The sequence below is a fragment of the Oreochromis aureus genome, linkage group 18 (genome assembly GCF_013358895.1).
Source record: "Oreochromis aureus strain Israel breed Guangdong linkage group 18, ZZ_aureus, whole genome shotgun sequence".
Taxonomy (NCBI): Eukaryota; Metazoa; Chordata; class Actinopteri; order Cichliformes; family Cichlidae; genus Oreochromis; species Oreochromis aureus.
Genome location: NC_052959.1, coordinates 16,025,340 through 16,043,989, shown reverse-complemented (window position 1 = coordinate 16,043,989; position 18,650 = coordinate 16,025,340). Strand labels below are relative to the sequence as shown.

General features: G+C 40.7%; 1 protein-coding gene across 4 annotated transcripts in view; it reads right to left on the bottom strand.

Moving 5' to 3' along the window:
- per2 (period circadian clock 2) overlaps positions 1-17,830 on the bottom strand; it is a 32,730-nt gene extending 14,900 nt beyond the window's left edge. Inside the window, exons 1-4 of one of the 4 annotated variants that reach the window (XM_039602596.1) lie at positions 17,347-17,830; positions 9,863-10,416; positions 398-490; positions 63-217 (exon numbers count right to left, since the gene is read on the bottom strand). In XM_039602596.1, the coding sequence (XP_039458530.1) occupies positions 63-217; positions 398-490; positions 9,863-10,302 (688 nt within the window). In that variant the 5' untranslated portion in view covers positions 10,303-10,416; positions 17,347-17,830. The remainder of the gene's footprint in view (positions 1-62; positions 218-397; positions 491-9,862; positions 10,417-17,346) is intronic. The other 3 variants (XM_031735601.2, XM_039602594.1, XM_039602595.1) reach the window with 3 other exon arrangements.
- Positions 17,831-18,650: the final 820 nt, after the last annotated feature.

Here is an 18,650-nt window from a genome sequence, read left to right as displayed (position 1 = left end):
GAAGGAGGAACAAACCACAGAAACAAGAGAAACTCAGAGTGATGCTTTCAGACAGTACACACCTTCCACCTGTTTCACACAGCGAAGTGCGTACTTCAGGGTGTTCAGCGTGGTCGACTTGTTATTGTGTCTCTTGTCAGCAGGCAGGTGAAGCTTCAGCTCTTTCAGAGTTTTAATCACCTCCTTCTGCGTTTTGGCTTTGGCAGACTCCTCGCTACTGCAAGTTGCACACATACATGCACAGCGGCGAGTCAGACAAGGAAAACAGTCCCTCAGAAAGCGATTAAATAACAAGCACAATAGCTGGTTGTGTTATTATGTAAGGTGTTCTTGTGAGAATGTCCTGTGAAGTGACAAGAAGCTTCTTCGGTTATACAGCAACAGGTGATGCATTTACCTGCAGCCGCTGGTTGAAGGGTTGTCCTGCTCAGAGCTCAGCAGGCTGAAGGCATTTGAACTGCTCGGTGGAGATGGACTATGGGAGTTCGAACTGTGAGGGAAAAGAGGACGGGGACAGTTTAGTTTAACACTGCAAATGAAAGTCTACATCATCTTTATTATTAGAGTGCTGATGTATATGCTTTGCGTGCAAGGTAATCGGTTAAAGTGATCTTTTTGTGTCAATAGATTAGATTGACAGTGCTGTGCAAATCCATATATCCAATGTACTCTAAAGGTGGGCCAGACCAACTTGTAATTAGATAATTAAACAACAGGAAACTAATTGTAAAAGATGTCACGCTGACTTTCTGTGCATATGTTTTACATTTTATATGCACTTCTAGAGTGATTACGTCACTTAAAAGAATACTGGTTATCTAATAATAAAAGAATAAGTACTCTATACTCAAGACTCGCAGCATGGGGTGCAAGTTACCTAACATAATGACATGTAACTCTTTTAATAAAGGAACAAGTATACTCAAACTCACAACAGGGTTTTATAATTGAGCTAAAGAGAGCTGCTCTTTTCTGCCTTTGTGAATGTGAATCAATGATCGGTGTCCCAGCAGCAGCTTCAAAATAGCCAGGTTACAAAAGAAGCTCTCTTCAAATGTAAGTATAGTTAAGGTTAGTTTTCCCTCTGTGGTGACGTTACATAAATCTGCAGTGGGAGCGCAGCAAAGGGGTTTGGGTCTTTACATTTCTATATACATTTTAGTCATTGTTCATGTGGTATCCAACTTTGAATTTAAAATATTTTACTCCTGTAGTATATTAAATCAAGTTGTCTCATTTGGTTAGGCCAGTTTGTTAAGTGTTTTTTCTGATTAGAGTTCTGTTTTGTTGACCTTTTTATGGGCCCATTTATTTCTTAAAGAGAGTCTGTTTGAATTATTATGTATTTTTTGTGTCTACTGGGGTATAGGTATAATAAAACAGTACTCTAGTACTATGAACCACAGCTCAAACTGATTTTTTACTCTATGTTTTCCTTGGTGATGAATTTTCTGTTAGCACTTGTGACTTTGTTATTCCTGCCTCCGTATGAGTTAATGTGTTTAGTAGTTATCCTTTGGGTTCATTCCCATTTTGCTCTGATAGTTATTTCTTGTGCCCACTTTTATTTTTACTTCCCTCCTTATCTCATTGTCTTGATTTCATTCAGCTGTGTCTTGTTGCCCTCCTGTTTCCACTTCCCTGATTACCTCGTTATGCATAAATAGTCATGCCTTCCTCTCAGTCTCTGGCACAACATCTGTTATGCTTCTCAGTGTGCTTCCCTGTGCACAATTTTGTGATTACTCTGGATTTCAGCACAAACCTAATAAAACATCTTGCTTTTTTCCTCGGTCCGTCTTCTGTATCTTGTGTTAGAGCCCTAATTCTGCACAACCTGATGTCAACTGATGCGTCTATACTGTACAAGTATGATCCAAGGTGTTAACCTACAAGCTTAACACTACACTAATACAATAAAATCAACAGCGCTCAAGGACACTGACTCACTATCACACAGCTTACTGTATATAACAGGCTTACCTGGCCAAGAATAGAAATCACCTTTACAAATAGCCTCTCCAAGCACAGGTGAGTCTCTAATTCTACTAAATATGGACTCCAGGACCCACAGCTGGTTTTAGATTGGACAGATTGAGCATGTATTAGTGTGTGAGACTTGGAAAGTGTTTTTGAAAGCAGGCTAGATTGCAAAGGAGCACTTACTAAGTCTGTGTGCCACTCTCTGAGCACCGCAGTACATAGTTCATTTTAGTTTCTACATCAAATATTAGAACCTGAGTTGTGTCGCAATTTTATTATTATTCTGAGTTAGCTTCAGATCGTGCTCCACGAAGGACTCAAAGGTATCAAATATTTTCAATGAAAAAAAAGCTGTCTCTTAATTGGACTAGGTAATATTTGAATTTCAGTCAGTGCTCAAATTTCCATACCAATTTAAAAAGTTAAGCTGATTTTGTGTAAAAGTACTCAAATACAAGTATCTCAAAAGTGTAGGTCAGTTATTTTCCAGTGACAACATTGGTGTAAATAATTTGCCTAATAAATTGTTAGGTTACCTAATAATTGTTGTTTGTTTTTTGGTTGGTTTTTTACTATGACATGCCAACTTGCACCATATATACATATGCAGCATCAATGTGTATTTAAAAAAAACCCAAAAACCTCTTTTTCTGTCTGACCTACATACATGTGTGTCAGCTGGTATTGGTCTGTCACACATCACAGTGCAGGCAGCAAGTAATCAGTCAATCCTACTATATTTGTATAGCACCTCCAACGCAGGTTAGTGCAGTTCAAAGTACTTCACAGAAGACTGACGTGGAAATTAAGACTGGACCAGGAATAATAAAACCTCAAAAATAGAATGCAATAATAAATTAATTTAAGAGTAAGCTACTGAAAACTTAATCTCCCCATCATTTTTCCATTTGACTATAACTCTATTAGTATATTATATGCATTAATATATACAAAGGCAGCATTGTTAATAGAGAATGAAAAAGGAAAATATATAATGTAAATATTTTGTATATAGAGTGCCAGTGTGCTCTTTGGATAACCTGACCAGCACTTTGAAAATGGAGTTTTTACAGTCACACTGATGAATGAGAAACTGATTATTTCATCACACTAGCATCTTCAAAAGCACCAGTATGTTTCTGTGCAATTTGCAGGCACCAGGACACCAAACTGTACCAAAAAGAAGATATCAAAAGCGATCAAGAAATAAGAAAAAAATATATATAATTTACTCATTGATACTTTTTTTGACTAATTTGATTGAAAGATAAGACCACCTGTTCTGTTGTAACACTACAAAGTCAGAACATAAACAAAGTAGCCAGTCCACTGCACTGTATTAGCCAATAAGCTTGTCTAAAGACTATTAACAGCTGTCTGAGAAACTGACTCACCTGAGCTACAACTCAGCAAGCTACTATGAATAACCTCCTTACCTGACTAAGAATAGAAAACATCTTTATAAACAGCCTCTACAAACACAAATAGGAGTCTAATCCTGTCAAATATAGCCTTCAGTACTCAGAAATACAACAGCTGGTTTTAGACTGTACAGACTGACCATGTATTAGCGTTGAGCAGCCTAATTCACATTGTGGTAGTAAGTCTGTAGGTCGTTTAAACTAGTTACAATAAGAGTGCGCTCAAAGAGGCTAGTCTGCAGCAGGGACACAAGGTGACAATCAGGGCAATGTCATCCTGTTTAATTAGGAACTGCACAATGACTCTGTGGTTTTATTATGTTTCACAGACCTGAATAAAGCCAGCGTAAGTGGGCCTAAAAGCAGGTTTTAAAATTACCAGTTCATTATATGAATGAATATAAGTGAAAAACACCCCTCAGTTTGGGCTTTCTGGCCCAAACTGAGCCAATCCTGTTTAAGGTTCAGAGTATTAATGGAAAACAAAGTCACATTTCTGCAGCAGGTGTTAAAACAGATTTATCTGCATTTTTCCCACTCTCTTCCAGAGTTTGTTTCAAATTTAGCATAATGGTCCAAAACCACAGAACTGTATTTTCTACCATGTACCTACTGGCAAAAGTTAATTCAGATGAAAAGTCTATTTTTAATCATTTCACCCTTTTATTTACTTTTAAGTAGTTGCTGAATAACTAACAGCCAAACTCTATTGTCAAAAATGACTAATTTAAATCTGGCCACTGTTAAATTAATTTGTTTTAACAGGTCAAAGTCACAAACATAATCAAGTTCAGTGATTACAGATTAGGCAGCTGCAAAGAATCAACTCACATGTTCTACTAGGTAAACTAACTGCTTGCCAACTTAGTCCTGTGGCTCGGAGGAGATCACAATAATGGCTTCAGTTACCGATCCGAAAGGGCAGCGAGGTAAAGTGATGAAAATATTACAAGTGTGGTGTCCACTTTAATGGATGATCATTTTTCTTTAGGTGGGTCTTTGCTGGGATGTAATGGTAAACACCATGTACTCTTAGCAACAGGCTGTAGTGGGTGGTGTTACCTCATACAGACTTATTTAAAACTACTACTTTCTGTACGGACTTTGTTCTCCCTACCTTTTATGAGGTTTTCTTCCAGGTGCTCTGACTTCCTCCCACAAATTTTAGGCTAATTTGTGATTGTAAATTGGCTGTAGGTGTGAAATTGAGCATGTGTGGTCGTCTGGCTCTCTGTGTTAGACCAGGGGAGTACCATGTCTCATCTCACTGTGATCTGGGACAGGCTCCAGTTGAGCACACAGTGAGTACAGAGGGAGAGACAGAGCAAACAGTATCCTGGCAAAAGCAGAGAGGAAGAAAGGGACAGAGAGAGAGAGAGCAGGTAGAAAGAGAGAGGAGAAAGAAAGCCAGAGGAAGCAGAGATCATAACTTGGAGTATGGATCATTAAATTCCACACTTAACCTAAACTTCAACATGTTTATCATTAATTTTGGGAGTGTTTCGGGGAGTGATTTAATCCCCACTGCCCATGGATGCAAAGAGACTGTTATCAGTTTTCCTACAAACACTGGGGCATAACCATGAATCCCCAAAGCAAAATTTTTGCTCCCTAAATATTGGCATTTGTGTGCTAGTTTAGCTCACTGGGTAGAGCGGATGACCTATATTCTGCAACGCTAATACAGAGATCTTGGTTCAAATCTGCAATGAGGCCATTTGCTGTTTTTTCTGGTGCTTTTTTCCAGCTTTTCTGTCTTTTGCAATATGTCAGCAAAAAAGACTAAAAGTTAAAATAAATATGTATAAATTGTCAAATATCAGTGGTGCACTGCACTGTATCAGCCACCAAGCTATGCAGCTGTATGAGATACTGACTCACCTGAACTATAACTCGGCAAGCTGCTATGAATAACCTCATCACTTGGCTAAGAATAGAAAACATATTATTTACAAAGAGTCTGTCCAAACACGATTAGGAGTCCAATTCTGTCAAACATTGCCTTCGGGAATGCAACAGCTGGTTTTAGACTGTACAGAGTGACCACGTATTAGTGTCGACACACTGATTCACAATGTGGCTCCAACTGAGTTGTTTCAATTAGTTAAAAAAAAGAGGCTCAAAGAGACTTTAATTTTTACACTGTGCACCAGAGACAGGAGGTGACGATCAGGGCGAGGTGGTCTTGTTTAAACTGCAGAGTAACAAATTTTTATGCGTGCTTGAGAGACATAAATAACCCAGGGAAGCCATAACGCAGGTAAGTTTACACTGCAGTGCGCTTAAAATCAGTGGCTCATTCCCTACGACGACTATAAAGCTATATGAACTATATGAATAGTGAGAAAAGACAACAAGAAATGTGAATTAAAATTTTGATATTTTTTTTTTAGGGAGTTGATTAAAATAGCAGAGTACAAGTGGTATCCAGTTCTGGCACTACATGCTAATTATTTATACAGAGGAGTATGCAGACGTGACGCACGTACTCCTACACAGAGAGTGATTGTAGGGATGCAGTTTTCTATTCAGAGCCTTTTGTCAGACAGTTATTCATTCACTGATAGCTGTGCAGATTCTTTATATAGTTAAACTATTTAGTCCAAAGAAATATATTTTAGGGCCATTTCTGACTGACTTCCTCTTTGGAGTATTGATGGAAAGTAAATATCTTTACAAACTGAGATTTTTAAGCTTTTTATGTCTAAAATCCTGCATACATACGTGGAAACACCTGTCCACACTAAGTGATAAATACTTATAAAATATATCTTTTATATGTTTTATATTGGTGCATTTTGATACATGTCCTACACATTTGATGCACTGTGATCCAGAGTTGTTAAAGACTAAAACGTGAACCAGTTTCTTACTTTGGACTTTCCCCTCCTTCAAATCTGCGTGCTGGCTTATCTCTGTATGTCTGGCAGATATAAATCTCGACAGAAAAGTTAAAAGCTGAAGAACTGGTGGCAGTTACCCACACTTGCTAAAATGTGGGGCTGTTAACTGAGTTACATCAGCCGACAAAGCTTTACTTTTTCTCAGAAGACTTTTTGACTTGTCGCAGGAGAAAAAGGACCGGTGACTTAACAGTCGCTCTTCTGGATTCGGCTGTACGAATAATTGATATTATTTTTCACACCTATGCTTTTAAAGGTCACCATGTCCACTCTTACTCTAACACATATAACACTACTACTTCAAGTACATTCTCCTCCTTGCTTCTCTCTCGAGTGGGATATTAAAGGGGAAAATTGAAGGATACTCACAACATGAAACTGTCTAACAGACCAGTGATGGACCTGTAAATTGGAGCTACAAGCTCAGAGAGAGTATAGTGTGTATTTATTCATTAACTGCTTTTACTTTTGTCCCCTTTTCATTAATTGTTAGCATGCTTCAGTGTATTAGAAACATGGTTTGACTTGATTTCTTACTCTCTAGACAAAATATGGGGTGAAATACCAGCCACTTAATTAGGTGCACATGATAAGCTGCTTGTTCATGCAAATATCTAATCAGCCAATCACATGGCACAAGCTCAAAGCTTTAGACATGCAGACATGGTCAAGATAACCTGCAAAGGTTCAAAGCAAACATCACAAAGGGGAAAAAAGGTGAATTAAGTGATTTTGAATGTGGCATGATTGTTAGTGCCAGATAGGCTGGTCTGAGTATTACAGAAACTGCTGATCAGCTGGGATTTTCCCACACAATCATCTCTAGGGTTTACAGATAATGGTTAAAAAAAAGAGAGAGAGAGAGAGAAAATAACCAGTGAGCAGCAGGTCTCTGAGTGGAAATTGTTGGTTGATGTCAGAGGACTGCTTCAGCTGATAGGAAGTCAACTACTCAAATAAGCACTCACTAAGGTATGAAGCAGAATGAATGCACAACACGCTGAACTTTGAAGCAGATTGGTTACAGCAGCAGGTGGCACTCCTGTCAGCTAAGAACAAGAAACCGAGACTCAAATTTGCACAAGGTCACCAAAATTGAACAGAAGGAAAATGATGCCCAGTCTGACAAGTCTCCATTTCTGCTGAGACATTCAGATGATTGGGCCATAATTTGGAATAAACTAGTGAAACATGAAAGCATGGATCCATCCTGCCTTGTATCAGCGAATCAGGCTGCTGATGGTATAACGTTGTGGGGAATATTTTCTTGGTACACTTTTGGCTGCTTAGCATCAACTGAGTATCACTGAAATACCAAAGCCAACCTGAATACACACAGCTCATCTCACACTGGTTTCTTGAACATAATAAGTTCACTGTACTCAAACGACGTCCACAGTCACCAGATCTTAGTCTGATAGAGCACCTTTGGTATGTTGGTATCCATATCATGGATGTGAGGCTGACAACTCTGGAGCAAATGTGTGATGCCGCCGTGTCACTATGGACCAAAATGTCCAAGCCCCTTTTGTCATTTAAATAAAAATCTTTTGCTATTTAAATGAGGAAGGTGAATGAGAAGGGGGAGGGGGTGTATTAAAGAGCAACAGATACTAAACACAGAGAAAGACGGCGTATTTTTAGATGCTGAGGAAGCGATCTAGAGAAAAAAAACTGGTACAAAAGGTTAAAAGTTCAAGTGAAGAGAGCGGCGTGAGTGAGAAGAGAGGGGGAAAAAAAGGTAATAGCATTTTTTGAGGGAGGGAGCTATTGCGTGCGAGGCGCATACAGACAGGAAGAGGAGCGGTTTTTAAACAAATAAAAAAAAAAACTCCATACTGAAAAGATCAAGTGAGGTAGGACAGGCAAGGCTGAAAGTGAGGCAGTATAACGTCAATGCCTTCCACTTGGACGGCTCCACCCAGTAAACAAAGACAAATATTTTGTTGCCATAGAAATGTCAAGGAGCCGGCGAGCATGACAAAACCCATCTGCTATAAAGAGACGGCCAGCATCCAGTTTTCCTACTGGAAGGAATGGTCATTTTTATGTTTTCCACTGCTGTAGTCATGTTTTGGGCAGGCTGCACTGCGTCTGAACATTTTTTAAATCATGATGAAGTCACGTCTGCATGTTTGTGGAGAGGCAGGGGATTTTTATTTTTTTGGTACTTTAGTCATTTAAAGTTTTCTTTGAGAAATGCCGTAACCAGTAACTCTTCAGATACTAAGGTTGTGATGTGACTGAACATTAAGTTAAACTATAAGGTGTGCCGCGGACAGTAAGCAAACATTAACTCTCACTCAGCGTGAGAAAAGTGAACATTAGAACATATCTGTAAACATAAATCCAGAAAAACACACAGCATGCTAATATGCTGCCCTTTAAATTCTCTACAACGTGAGGATCATCTTTAAACATAAAGCCGAAACCACCTCATAATTCATTCAAATAGCCTTTATAATTTACCAGGGCTACATGAAACACTAACCACACAGCATCACAGTACAAGTGTCTAAAAATGAGGCGGCGTTTAAACCTGTTTACTCCAGAACCAACAGAAGCGTGAAGCACATGGACGTATCTTGCCAAAACATGTTTTTTGTGTGTCCTACATAGAAATCAGATCATGTTTATCATGTTGGATTCCTACATAAAAAGTGCAAAAAACAGACACCAACTGCTCCTAGTCTGACTCACTTGTATGCCATGTAAGCTGGCAATGAGATCTAGTTTAGGGAGTCAGAACATGTTCGCGGTGACACTAAATAATGACAAATTAATCCTCATTTGGCAAAAGTCCCAGCGTAACATTTTATGACAAACAGGATGTGACTGGCAGGAAGAACACCCCTAAAAGCACTCCCATTTGAAAGCCATTATTCACATCAGTCCCCATTCACATGTATTTTATTTTTTTGCATGGGGACACTCACACCCAGGAAACCTACAACGCAGGTACATTTACATTTCAATTGGGCTTCTGGGGCCAAGAGCACGACAGCCATCACTGAAGCCTTGATTCACTCACTCATCTACATGCATTACCCAATGGGGGCAGATACATCAGCTGCTGATAACTGCATTTATTATGACCGGGACATGTTGATGGTGGAGGAAATGATCAATTTTTATGGTGATTGTTGTCACTCAATAGCAAAGGGTAAACGTAACTACGAGTGCAAAAGGAAAGAGCATAAATAACCCAGCACAATTTTTCCCATCAGGAAAGCTGGTGTTATCGTCGGATTGGCACTTTTGGAATTTTCTTTTTTATCCAGCGGGGTCTTGAAAAAACATTTATCAGTTACTGCGGTAATTTGTAATGACAGACACAGACTGCTGTGATCATTCTTTTTGTTGAACTGCCTGCAGATTCCTGAGATAGCAACCTTGGGTCTTGATCCCATTTATTATCTCCTACTGCTGGCTTGTCAGACCGGCCAAAGACTTGTCAGAGACTCAGTACTTTGGTTGATTGTCTGTATTTGCTACTATGCAAAGACGAAGAGCAACCCTCATAATGGTTTTATCACTCCCACAACCACCACTGACCTCTTATTGCTCTCAGAGGATTCAAGCAGTGCCGAGTCCTTGCTGTTGCTGGTGGAGCTTCCCATCGACTCGTGGCCGTTGCTGTCGTTTCCATGACTTTCATTGCCGTGGCTTTCATTGCCGTGTGATTCGGTCCCACTCCCGCTCGATCCGCTACTCTTCATCTCCACATCCTCCTCGGGTAGTGACCGAGAGCGAGGGTTCTTGCGATGGTTGTCTGGAGGGTCCTGACCGCTGCTGTCGCTGCCCTCAGAAGGGAGGCCTAGGTCAGGCCTACCTTGGCTGAAGGCACCCATGCGGTGCAGCTGTGCCATGGAGCTGCACCCCAGGTCCCCCCTTGGGATAGAGCTGCATGAGGTGGACGCTCTGCACCCCGAGGCTCCATCCTGATCCTCCAAACCTGGGAAGCAGTAGGGCTTGGAGTCTGAATCTTCTGACATCAGGAGATCTACACAGGCCTTGTTCCAGGTTAGTTTACTAGATGATTAAAAAGACCAATCACCCCATTTTTACAAGGGTGATAGCCGAGGGAATTAAAGAAGAAGTGGACTGATCTGCGGAGAGAAAGAGAGTACACATGTTAGTAATGAAGTAAAACTTGTCCATTACACATTTTATGATTGCATTATATGTAAATAAATGGGTAATATATGATGGAATGAAGTGATAGCGGAAAAAAAAACCCTGAGTCAACTAAGTTTCGATGAGCTATTATATTATTGTTAATACCAACAGAAATTGAAGTCAATAGATGCCTGGGTGAAGTAAGGTCAGTCAAAACACATGCTTGCGAGATTGGTCAAGGTTACTCCAAACCATATGCAATTTGCATTTAATTAGTCAAAACATAAAGAACCCACCAGGATTTCATTTGCACACAACAACAACATATTTTTAAAAAGTCTTTGAGACACAAATCAATGCTGCGCCCATCCTTCAAAAAGCTGTCTCGTCTTTGTCTGGTGTGAAATCAGAGCACATTGTGCTCTTTGACCCCTGACCTGTGAAGAGCCCTGCAGATTCTTCTCTGATGTACTGTAAAAATGGCTCTCTGGTACAGACAGCGTGGCCTTTAAGAACAGCAGGTCTGTCCCATGTGAGCCCTCCAACCCTTTCAAAGGATCTTTCACTCTGGGACACATGAAACACCAGACAAGCTGAATGCCATCATAGACTGCTGGCCAACAGTGACGGGGCTTTGGCCTGTTTTCTGTGGGGTTTTTTGACAAACTGTACAAAACCAGTGCTGTGTTAGATAATGATGCAGTAAAAACGCCAGATTCCCAAATACTGGTGGTTGGAATTACTTCTGGTTACAGTAAGTGACGCAGAGCTCGGTGAGAACATCAACAGCGTCGTGTTTGGAGTAAACAAGAAAAGGCCATGGCGATGGCTATGATCAGAAGAAGTGGCTAAAAGTTTTTTCCCTCAACAGGCTGTTTCTGGAAATTGATTTTTCAGCAGTGAAACTTTCTAAAGGGAAGCACTTTGAATCACAGCTAAAAACTGGAAATTTACAAGAGAATTTGCACAGTCAAATCAATGAGGTGAGAACCTGTGTGAGAGTCACGTGTACGGCATGTGCAAGACCACATGGTAAAAAAGGCAGATTAAAAAGGCAGTATGTGCTGCTTCACTCTATAATGATACAGAATTAAACTAATTATGCACAGTGATGCAGTTTAACCCATGGTTTGTATGATTGCTTTGGTGTGCAAGTACTTTTCACTAAACTAAGTTCAAATATTGCTTTTTTTTCTTTTAGTCAAAGAAAGATGAATGTTCCCAAAACATATATTCAAACTTGAGATTTACAGTCACTCAAATAAAATCTTATCAGTCACTCAGTTCTGTTTCTGGGCCGCATGTTGAGGTTAAAGCCACACTGTGCCCGTGTTTAACCTCTAGTCTTGGATGCCTTCCAGGAATAATCTCCCTCGTCACTAGAATGCCTTTCCCTCAGCCGTGCAATGGAAAATGTCTATATTCTCCTCTGCCTGAAGACACACAGCAGCTCTATGCCCTCCTTAAGTCACTAAGCCCGGAAGCAGAAGTGTATTTAGCCTCACAGAGTTAGCTTTTCAACGTCAAGCTCATACAAGCGCAACGACTTCTACGTAGGCAGGTGTTTGGATGTCACTAATGTTTGTTGTCTATTGATCTGGTAATGACCTGTTTGAAAGGTGTGTGTGTACAGTATTCGAAAAAAAAAAAAGTTGCTGGCTTGACAAAAATGTATTTTTCATGTTGTTTCTGAAGCGTTTTTAAAACAGTAGATTTGTCCTACTTTCTACTCACGTTGCATCTGATCGATAAGTTCGACCTTCATCTGTTTGTCTTTTACTTAAAATAGAACACAGGTCAAATTAGACAGAATGACTGACAAGAATTGAGCAAGCGCAGAGGGATTTGATACTTTTCTTAAAGCACGATACAACTACAAACACAAGGACCACACAGGCAGCACGACTCAGTTTCTCAAATTCACAAAAAAATATTATTAAATATTACAAAAAAAGAAAAGAAAAGAAAACTGAAAAATTTGGCTCATTGAGCAGTTTAGAGTTCAAGGCGAAGGTTGCAACACTGACCTCTTGACTTTGCATTAAAAAGTTAATCACTTACTAAACTTTTATTGCATGTGTGCACGTGATCGTCTGCAAATCAGGCTGGCCCATCGATTGCGCAACATCACAAAGTCATCCTTACTTTGTCAAGGGTACTGAGGTATTTGCATTAATAATGAGCAGATCTGTTGGCCTTTTCAAATGGCAGAAAGCAGTTGGCAGTCAGCAGCCTGCATATCCCTGACATGCTGTGAAGTAGGCATATTCTCTCTGTGAACTGGGTCAACGTACAGCCAAATAACAGGGACAATTAAGGGACAAGTGAGCAACTTGTGTTGTAGTTTTTAGACTGCTTGGCAAGCTAAACTGGAGCAGTGAGTTTGGCAATGACTCGTCATCGCTGCAAAGCGAGATGAGCTTGGTAGCTTTTTTTTCAGCCTTTCCTTTCACACAAAAAGTCCATCATGATACACAGCGGACATTATAAATGAGAGATTTTGTTAAACCCAACATAGTGTACATACTGAACATTCCTCACTGACCACTGACCGGTTCGTTTTAGTTAAATGGATGGGGTTTTTTGGCAGGCACTGCTGCAGAAGCAAAAAATGCAAAAGCAAGTCTGGTCCAAAGTTGAAGAGCTGACTGGCAAAGTTTCTAACATTCACAAAGTCCAGGAGTTCGCACTGGTTGCCAACTACCTACCAGACATTGACCTCTATCGCTCATTGTCATGCCAGTTGGCTCAATACCAGCAGACAGTCGGTTGAGAAAGATACTAAGAGAGACGGTTACCAAACACGAGCAGGATCAGATACTTAGAAAGGCTAAGAGAGAGAAAGTTCATCCATCCTCAAAAATATTCTCCTTGGACTAGATGGACTGCTTTAACTGTCTGTTCTTCACTTCGTTAGGCATTCAACTGCTTCTTAATGCAAATATCTAATCAGCCAATAACATAAGAGAAACTTGATGCATACCAGCGTGTCGACATAGTGTTATATGTGGCTTAAGTTCAAACCGAGCATCAGAATTGGGGAGCAAAGGTGATTTAAGTGACTTTGAGCATAACACATTGTTGGTGCCAGACTGACTGCTCAAGGATTTACAGATAGTGGTCCAAAAACAGACAGTTTCCAGCGAGCTGCATTTATCTGGGTGAAAATACCTTGTTGATGCCAAAGCTCAGAGGGGAATGGTCAGACTGCTTTGAGCTGGTAGGAAGGCAACAGTAGCTCAAATAACAACTTGTTACAACCAAAGTATACACAAGAGCAGTCATGAAGCAGATGGGCTACAGCAGCAGAAGAGCACACTGGGCACCACTCCTGTCATCTAAGCGCAGAAAACTGAGGTGGTGGTGTAAAGAATGTGAAAGCATTTTTGTTTTTGTTTGCTTTTTGGATCTAGGCCCCCCAAAATACACTCTATCAAATTCTTATTTGGATGGAAGGCTAAGAATGTGAACAGAGACCTGTCACATGTCTGAAAGTAGGCTACATAGTACATGATGGTCCAGCAATGACAATCCAAGCTACTCTGGCAACACTGAGAAGTTTATGTAATTTATTGTTCAGAACCACTACACTATTTTGTTTACGGAAGCTGAGGACTTACTCAAAATAGATCCCCTCTCTAATTTTTATTTGCTTGAAAGACAATTAACAAGACAGAGTCAATAAACCCATGCAATAAAAGTCATTAACGGTGGTTCATTTTCAGCATTTACTCTTGGCCCACCACCTGTTAACCGGTTCTCAAAAAAGCCCATGAATGTCCGATTCTTCTCTGTAGTCAGGGTTACCCGAGGCCACTTCAGCATCTTTGATTGTTCCTTTTTTCCTGTCATTAACTGGGTCTTTTCCATCCAGTTGAGCTGCCGAGGAAGCAGAGGAGAGAATGAAATGGATTTCCTGTTGCCCAGTAAGAAACTAATCATCATTTTTAACTGGGTAAGCTCACAGGGACCTTGACTCATACTCGTCCCTCACGTGACATTTGTGCAGGGTTATCTTTTGGTTATCTTTCACCAGCTTTGCATAATCAATACACACAGGCAGTGACACTATTAAGCGTGAGTTACGATGCAGTTCTTGTCAAAGGAAGCGGTCAGGAAGCCTTTATATCCTCCACTGAGGTAAGCAGAAGAGGTAACGGGTGACAAACAAGGTAAGATCAGAAACATAACGCAATTACAGCCTCTGTATTAGCAAATCTTCGTCAACACTTTCAATCCATTTAATGCAATCAGATGGTCGTTCTTCCGGGAACACGATGCTCACTTGGCCTTTCTGAATCTTCAAGGACAAAATGTCCCATTTAGAGATGGCTTAAAACATTAAACTAAGGTTGTAATTAAGGTGGCAAATTAAGATTTGATTACATGTGTTCAGCCCCCTGAATCTATTCATCTCTCTAGTCGTCACCGCAGTTTTCCTAGACAGCTGGAAAAAAAAGACTGTCTGAAGCACATTTCCAGATAACCTTGGTCCTTCTTAAAGTTATTTTCTGTTTGGTTGCTCGTCTCATTCAGAGTTACCAGAAATATTCAAACCTCATGCTGCTGACTTAAAAAAACCCAACAGACTCATTGTTTAATCAGTCAAAACTCTTCCATCCTGAGATCCTAACAATAAGACATATAAAAAGATCCACTACATTAGGTATAAATGTCACCGTACTGGTAATACACTGTGAGTACCAGCTGACTTCCAGATTTTTTAACTGCTAACTATACAGGAACCTGAGTTTATATCATAATAACTAATATTAAACCATATTACCCATTCCTTAGTGCATATCACATGCTAGACTTGAAGTTGAATATGAAAAAGTCCATAAGATCAAAAAAGCTCAAGCTCTACAAACAGCTCCATATCAAGCTGTAATTTTATTTCATAACATTCAATGATACTCTGTGCCGCCTGCTCACTACGTTCCCCTTCATGTGATTTTTATGTAATTCATCTTTTCTAGGGGAAATAACCAGCACCAGATTACACAACTGTGCCAAATGAAAGACGTTCTAAGGATGCATTCATAATTAATCTTTACACACCACAACTGCATAATTAATATGTTTATTACACTTTAATTGGACTCAAAACAATTCGTATAACCGCGCAGAAGTAGCTGCAGATTTTTGTGCATCGTGTAGGAGTCCATTACATTTCCATTATTATCACACAGGCAGCGTTTCTCAAAGTGTTTCTGGCACTCTACCCCCCTCATGATGTCTGAGAACCTCAGATTTATGGGGTTGCCCTTGAAACAATGCTGCAATAATGACTTTAGAAGTTTAATATAAAAAATAAACACCACTTCAAGATATTTGTCCAATGATTTGTTTTTGTAGGCAAAGTTCTTACACCATCATTTGTGTTACCACAAAATTTAACTGCATGTTTAAATTAGCAGATGGAGGCAGAAAAGCCTCATTTCTAAACTACCTATAAGTACTAAAACATCAGAGGCTAAAGGATTTAGTCTCAAGGAGTCTGAAGTCTTATGGATTTAATGTGGGGGTTTCCACCAGTGTGTGCATGGTGTGTCTTGCACACTTTATTATGATGGTGTTTTTACTTTAACGTCTCAGTTCTTACATGCATGCAAAAAAGTGCAAAACAATAACTTGTATGCACCATGACTCCACTCACGTGCAGACATGACTGCAGTCGCTCTTTGGGATTATTTCATAATTCCCTGACCTACATCTGTCAGTAATGACAGCTCAAAAACTTGCGGTAAATAAGACTCGCAGTGCGCGCGCACACACCTGCAGAGACCACCTAAGACTTTCTTTGCTGTAGAGTCCACGCAGAAAATTCCACAAACTATTTTCAGCACGATTGCATCAAACTGCTGCACGTGTGCTTTGCACCTTTCCCCTAGACTGACCTACAGCACAGTGCTTTAAGATTCAGCTGTTTTCAACTATTTATCATAAAAATAAACTCTGATTGACATATGGTTAAAAAAAGAGAAAGAAATCTGCAAATTCATCTCCTGCTCCACTGCGATTGTGGGCAGGGAGTGCCCAACCAAGGCAACCGTTCTTATTGCAACAGTAAGGCAAAAATGCATAAATGAGATCTCCACTGAGCCCTATTTGCGTCACTCATCTTTCTCCTCCCTCCTCAGTCACAAAGGGCAAGGTGAATACACCCAAATTAAGCCTTCCACACACACACTTCTTCCATTAAATAAGATCCACATTTTGCATGCCGCATTTTGACTTGTCTTTATCCTCTTTTAGGAAAATTAAAAACCAGCATTTACTTTGTTTTCTCTCCAGTCTCCCGTGTAAGGACTTCTGCTGCTGCTGCTGCTGAAGATGAATGAATGCTTTCATATAAGGATTGTCTCACTGTAGCAAAGACCAGCAGCCTGACTCAGCCTATTCAGAAAAAGCGTGGCGCACAGCCCAGAGGTTTTCTAATAGGAACTGCGTGTGAACTTCTGCCATGTGCTGCTGCTGCAGTAGCCTCTTTATGTAAGTCGTCAGGAGTTTTCATGTGTCAGTGACACTACAAACAGTGCGCCATATGCGACTCTGCCATCGCTGCCCTATGCATCTCCGCAGCTGTGAAATACCTGCCAGATTAAACCCTTATGTTAAAGGTCCTCTGAACCCAGACCACCGCCGGTATTTCACCTTAAAGTGCGGCGAGTTTCGTTCCGCCCCCGCTGTTACATGGGCACAGCCGGTGTCCCGTTGGAGTCTCCTGACCCTCACGGCAACACACAGTTATGCAACTTTGACCTCCCGCGATCCCACAGCAGAACCTTTTTACACATTCAGAGCACAGCTGGATAAAAGTGGAGTCTGCTTCACCTCTACACGTTCAAGACAACCCGGAGAAGCGCTGCAGCGTCTTACGCACAAAAGAAAGAAAGAAAGGAGAAACTCCCACCAACCTGACAGAAGGCTGATCGTCTTTAGCTCCGGGTGTCTCCGGGAAATAAAGGCTAGCCTCTGGTGCAGTTTAGCGGTTGGATCCGTACTGCGATGATTAGCGGGTCCCGACAGCCCTGCGTTCGTCTCTCAGCGATGCCCTCTACCCCGTTCTGATTTCCACTCACACCGGGACTCTGCCCTGGATCTCCAGCGCTGGCAGTGACCTCATTTCGATAGCGATCCTCCAGCTCCTTCGCTCATTGGCCCACGAACCTGTCGGTCTCTACGTCACGGCGCTCGCATCGAATCAGCGCCAGCCGCCCCCACACGGGCGGGGGCTCCAACCGCCGCTCCGCACTGTGATTGGTCCCCCCTTATGCCACTCCTTTTATATAAGTGTGTCACCGCTTTCACGTGGAAACCCACGGCTACTGCCGGCGTGAGAGAAGCGAGAGCAAATCACTACGACGCAGCTGCCGGTGAATGAAGCAGTGGCGATGGTTGGCTCACAGCGGCTCAGAGCGGCCGACTGTTATCTAAACGGTTATACAAGTGTGTGTATGACCAATGTCTAAGCAGAAAAGTTCCTTGACTCTCCTAAAATAATGTGATATAACCCAAGGTCTCATTGATCGCGGCTGTTATCTAATTACAGTCACCCTTATATAAAAATAAGTGGGAACTTGTTGCTGATGCTGCTTCTAAGATATGTCGTAACACAGAAGTGTGCAAAATCATCTGATGATGACGTATCAAAATATAAAGGCAGGTTTTGTTCATTTTTTTTGTATTTGTTTGTTTTTGTTTTTCCTGTTTGCAGACTAGTCACATAACTCAAGTAGTAAAATTAAATAATGAATAATAATTATATTTTGGTGTGACAACCGTTCCTCTTAGAGTTGTGGTTCCTTCAGGTAGGCATATACACAGGTCTCTTCACTTCTGTCTCTTCATATAATGAGAGGATGATGTTGAGGTCAGGGCTCTGTGGGGAGGCACACTCTCTGCAGGACGACCTGTCCCTCTTGTGGCTGAATGTAGGTTTTTTTTGCCTTATTTTATTTTTTAGATATCGTGGACTTAAACAGATACTGAGCTACAGGGAAATAATAATAATAATAATAAAACAACAACAACAACGACGACAATAATAATAATAATAATAATAATAATAATAATAATAATAATAATAATAATAATAATGATACTAATAATAATATGTGTTGAGGTGGCTGTGGCTCAGGAGATAGGGCAGGTCACCTATTAAGCTGAAGGCTGGGGGTTCCCTTCTTGTCTTCTCCAGTGCCAAATATCCTTGAGCAAC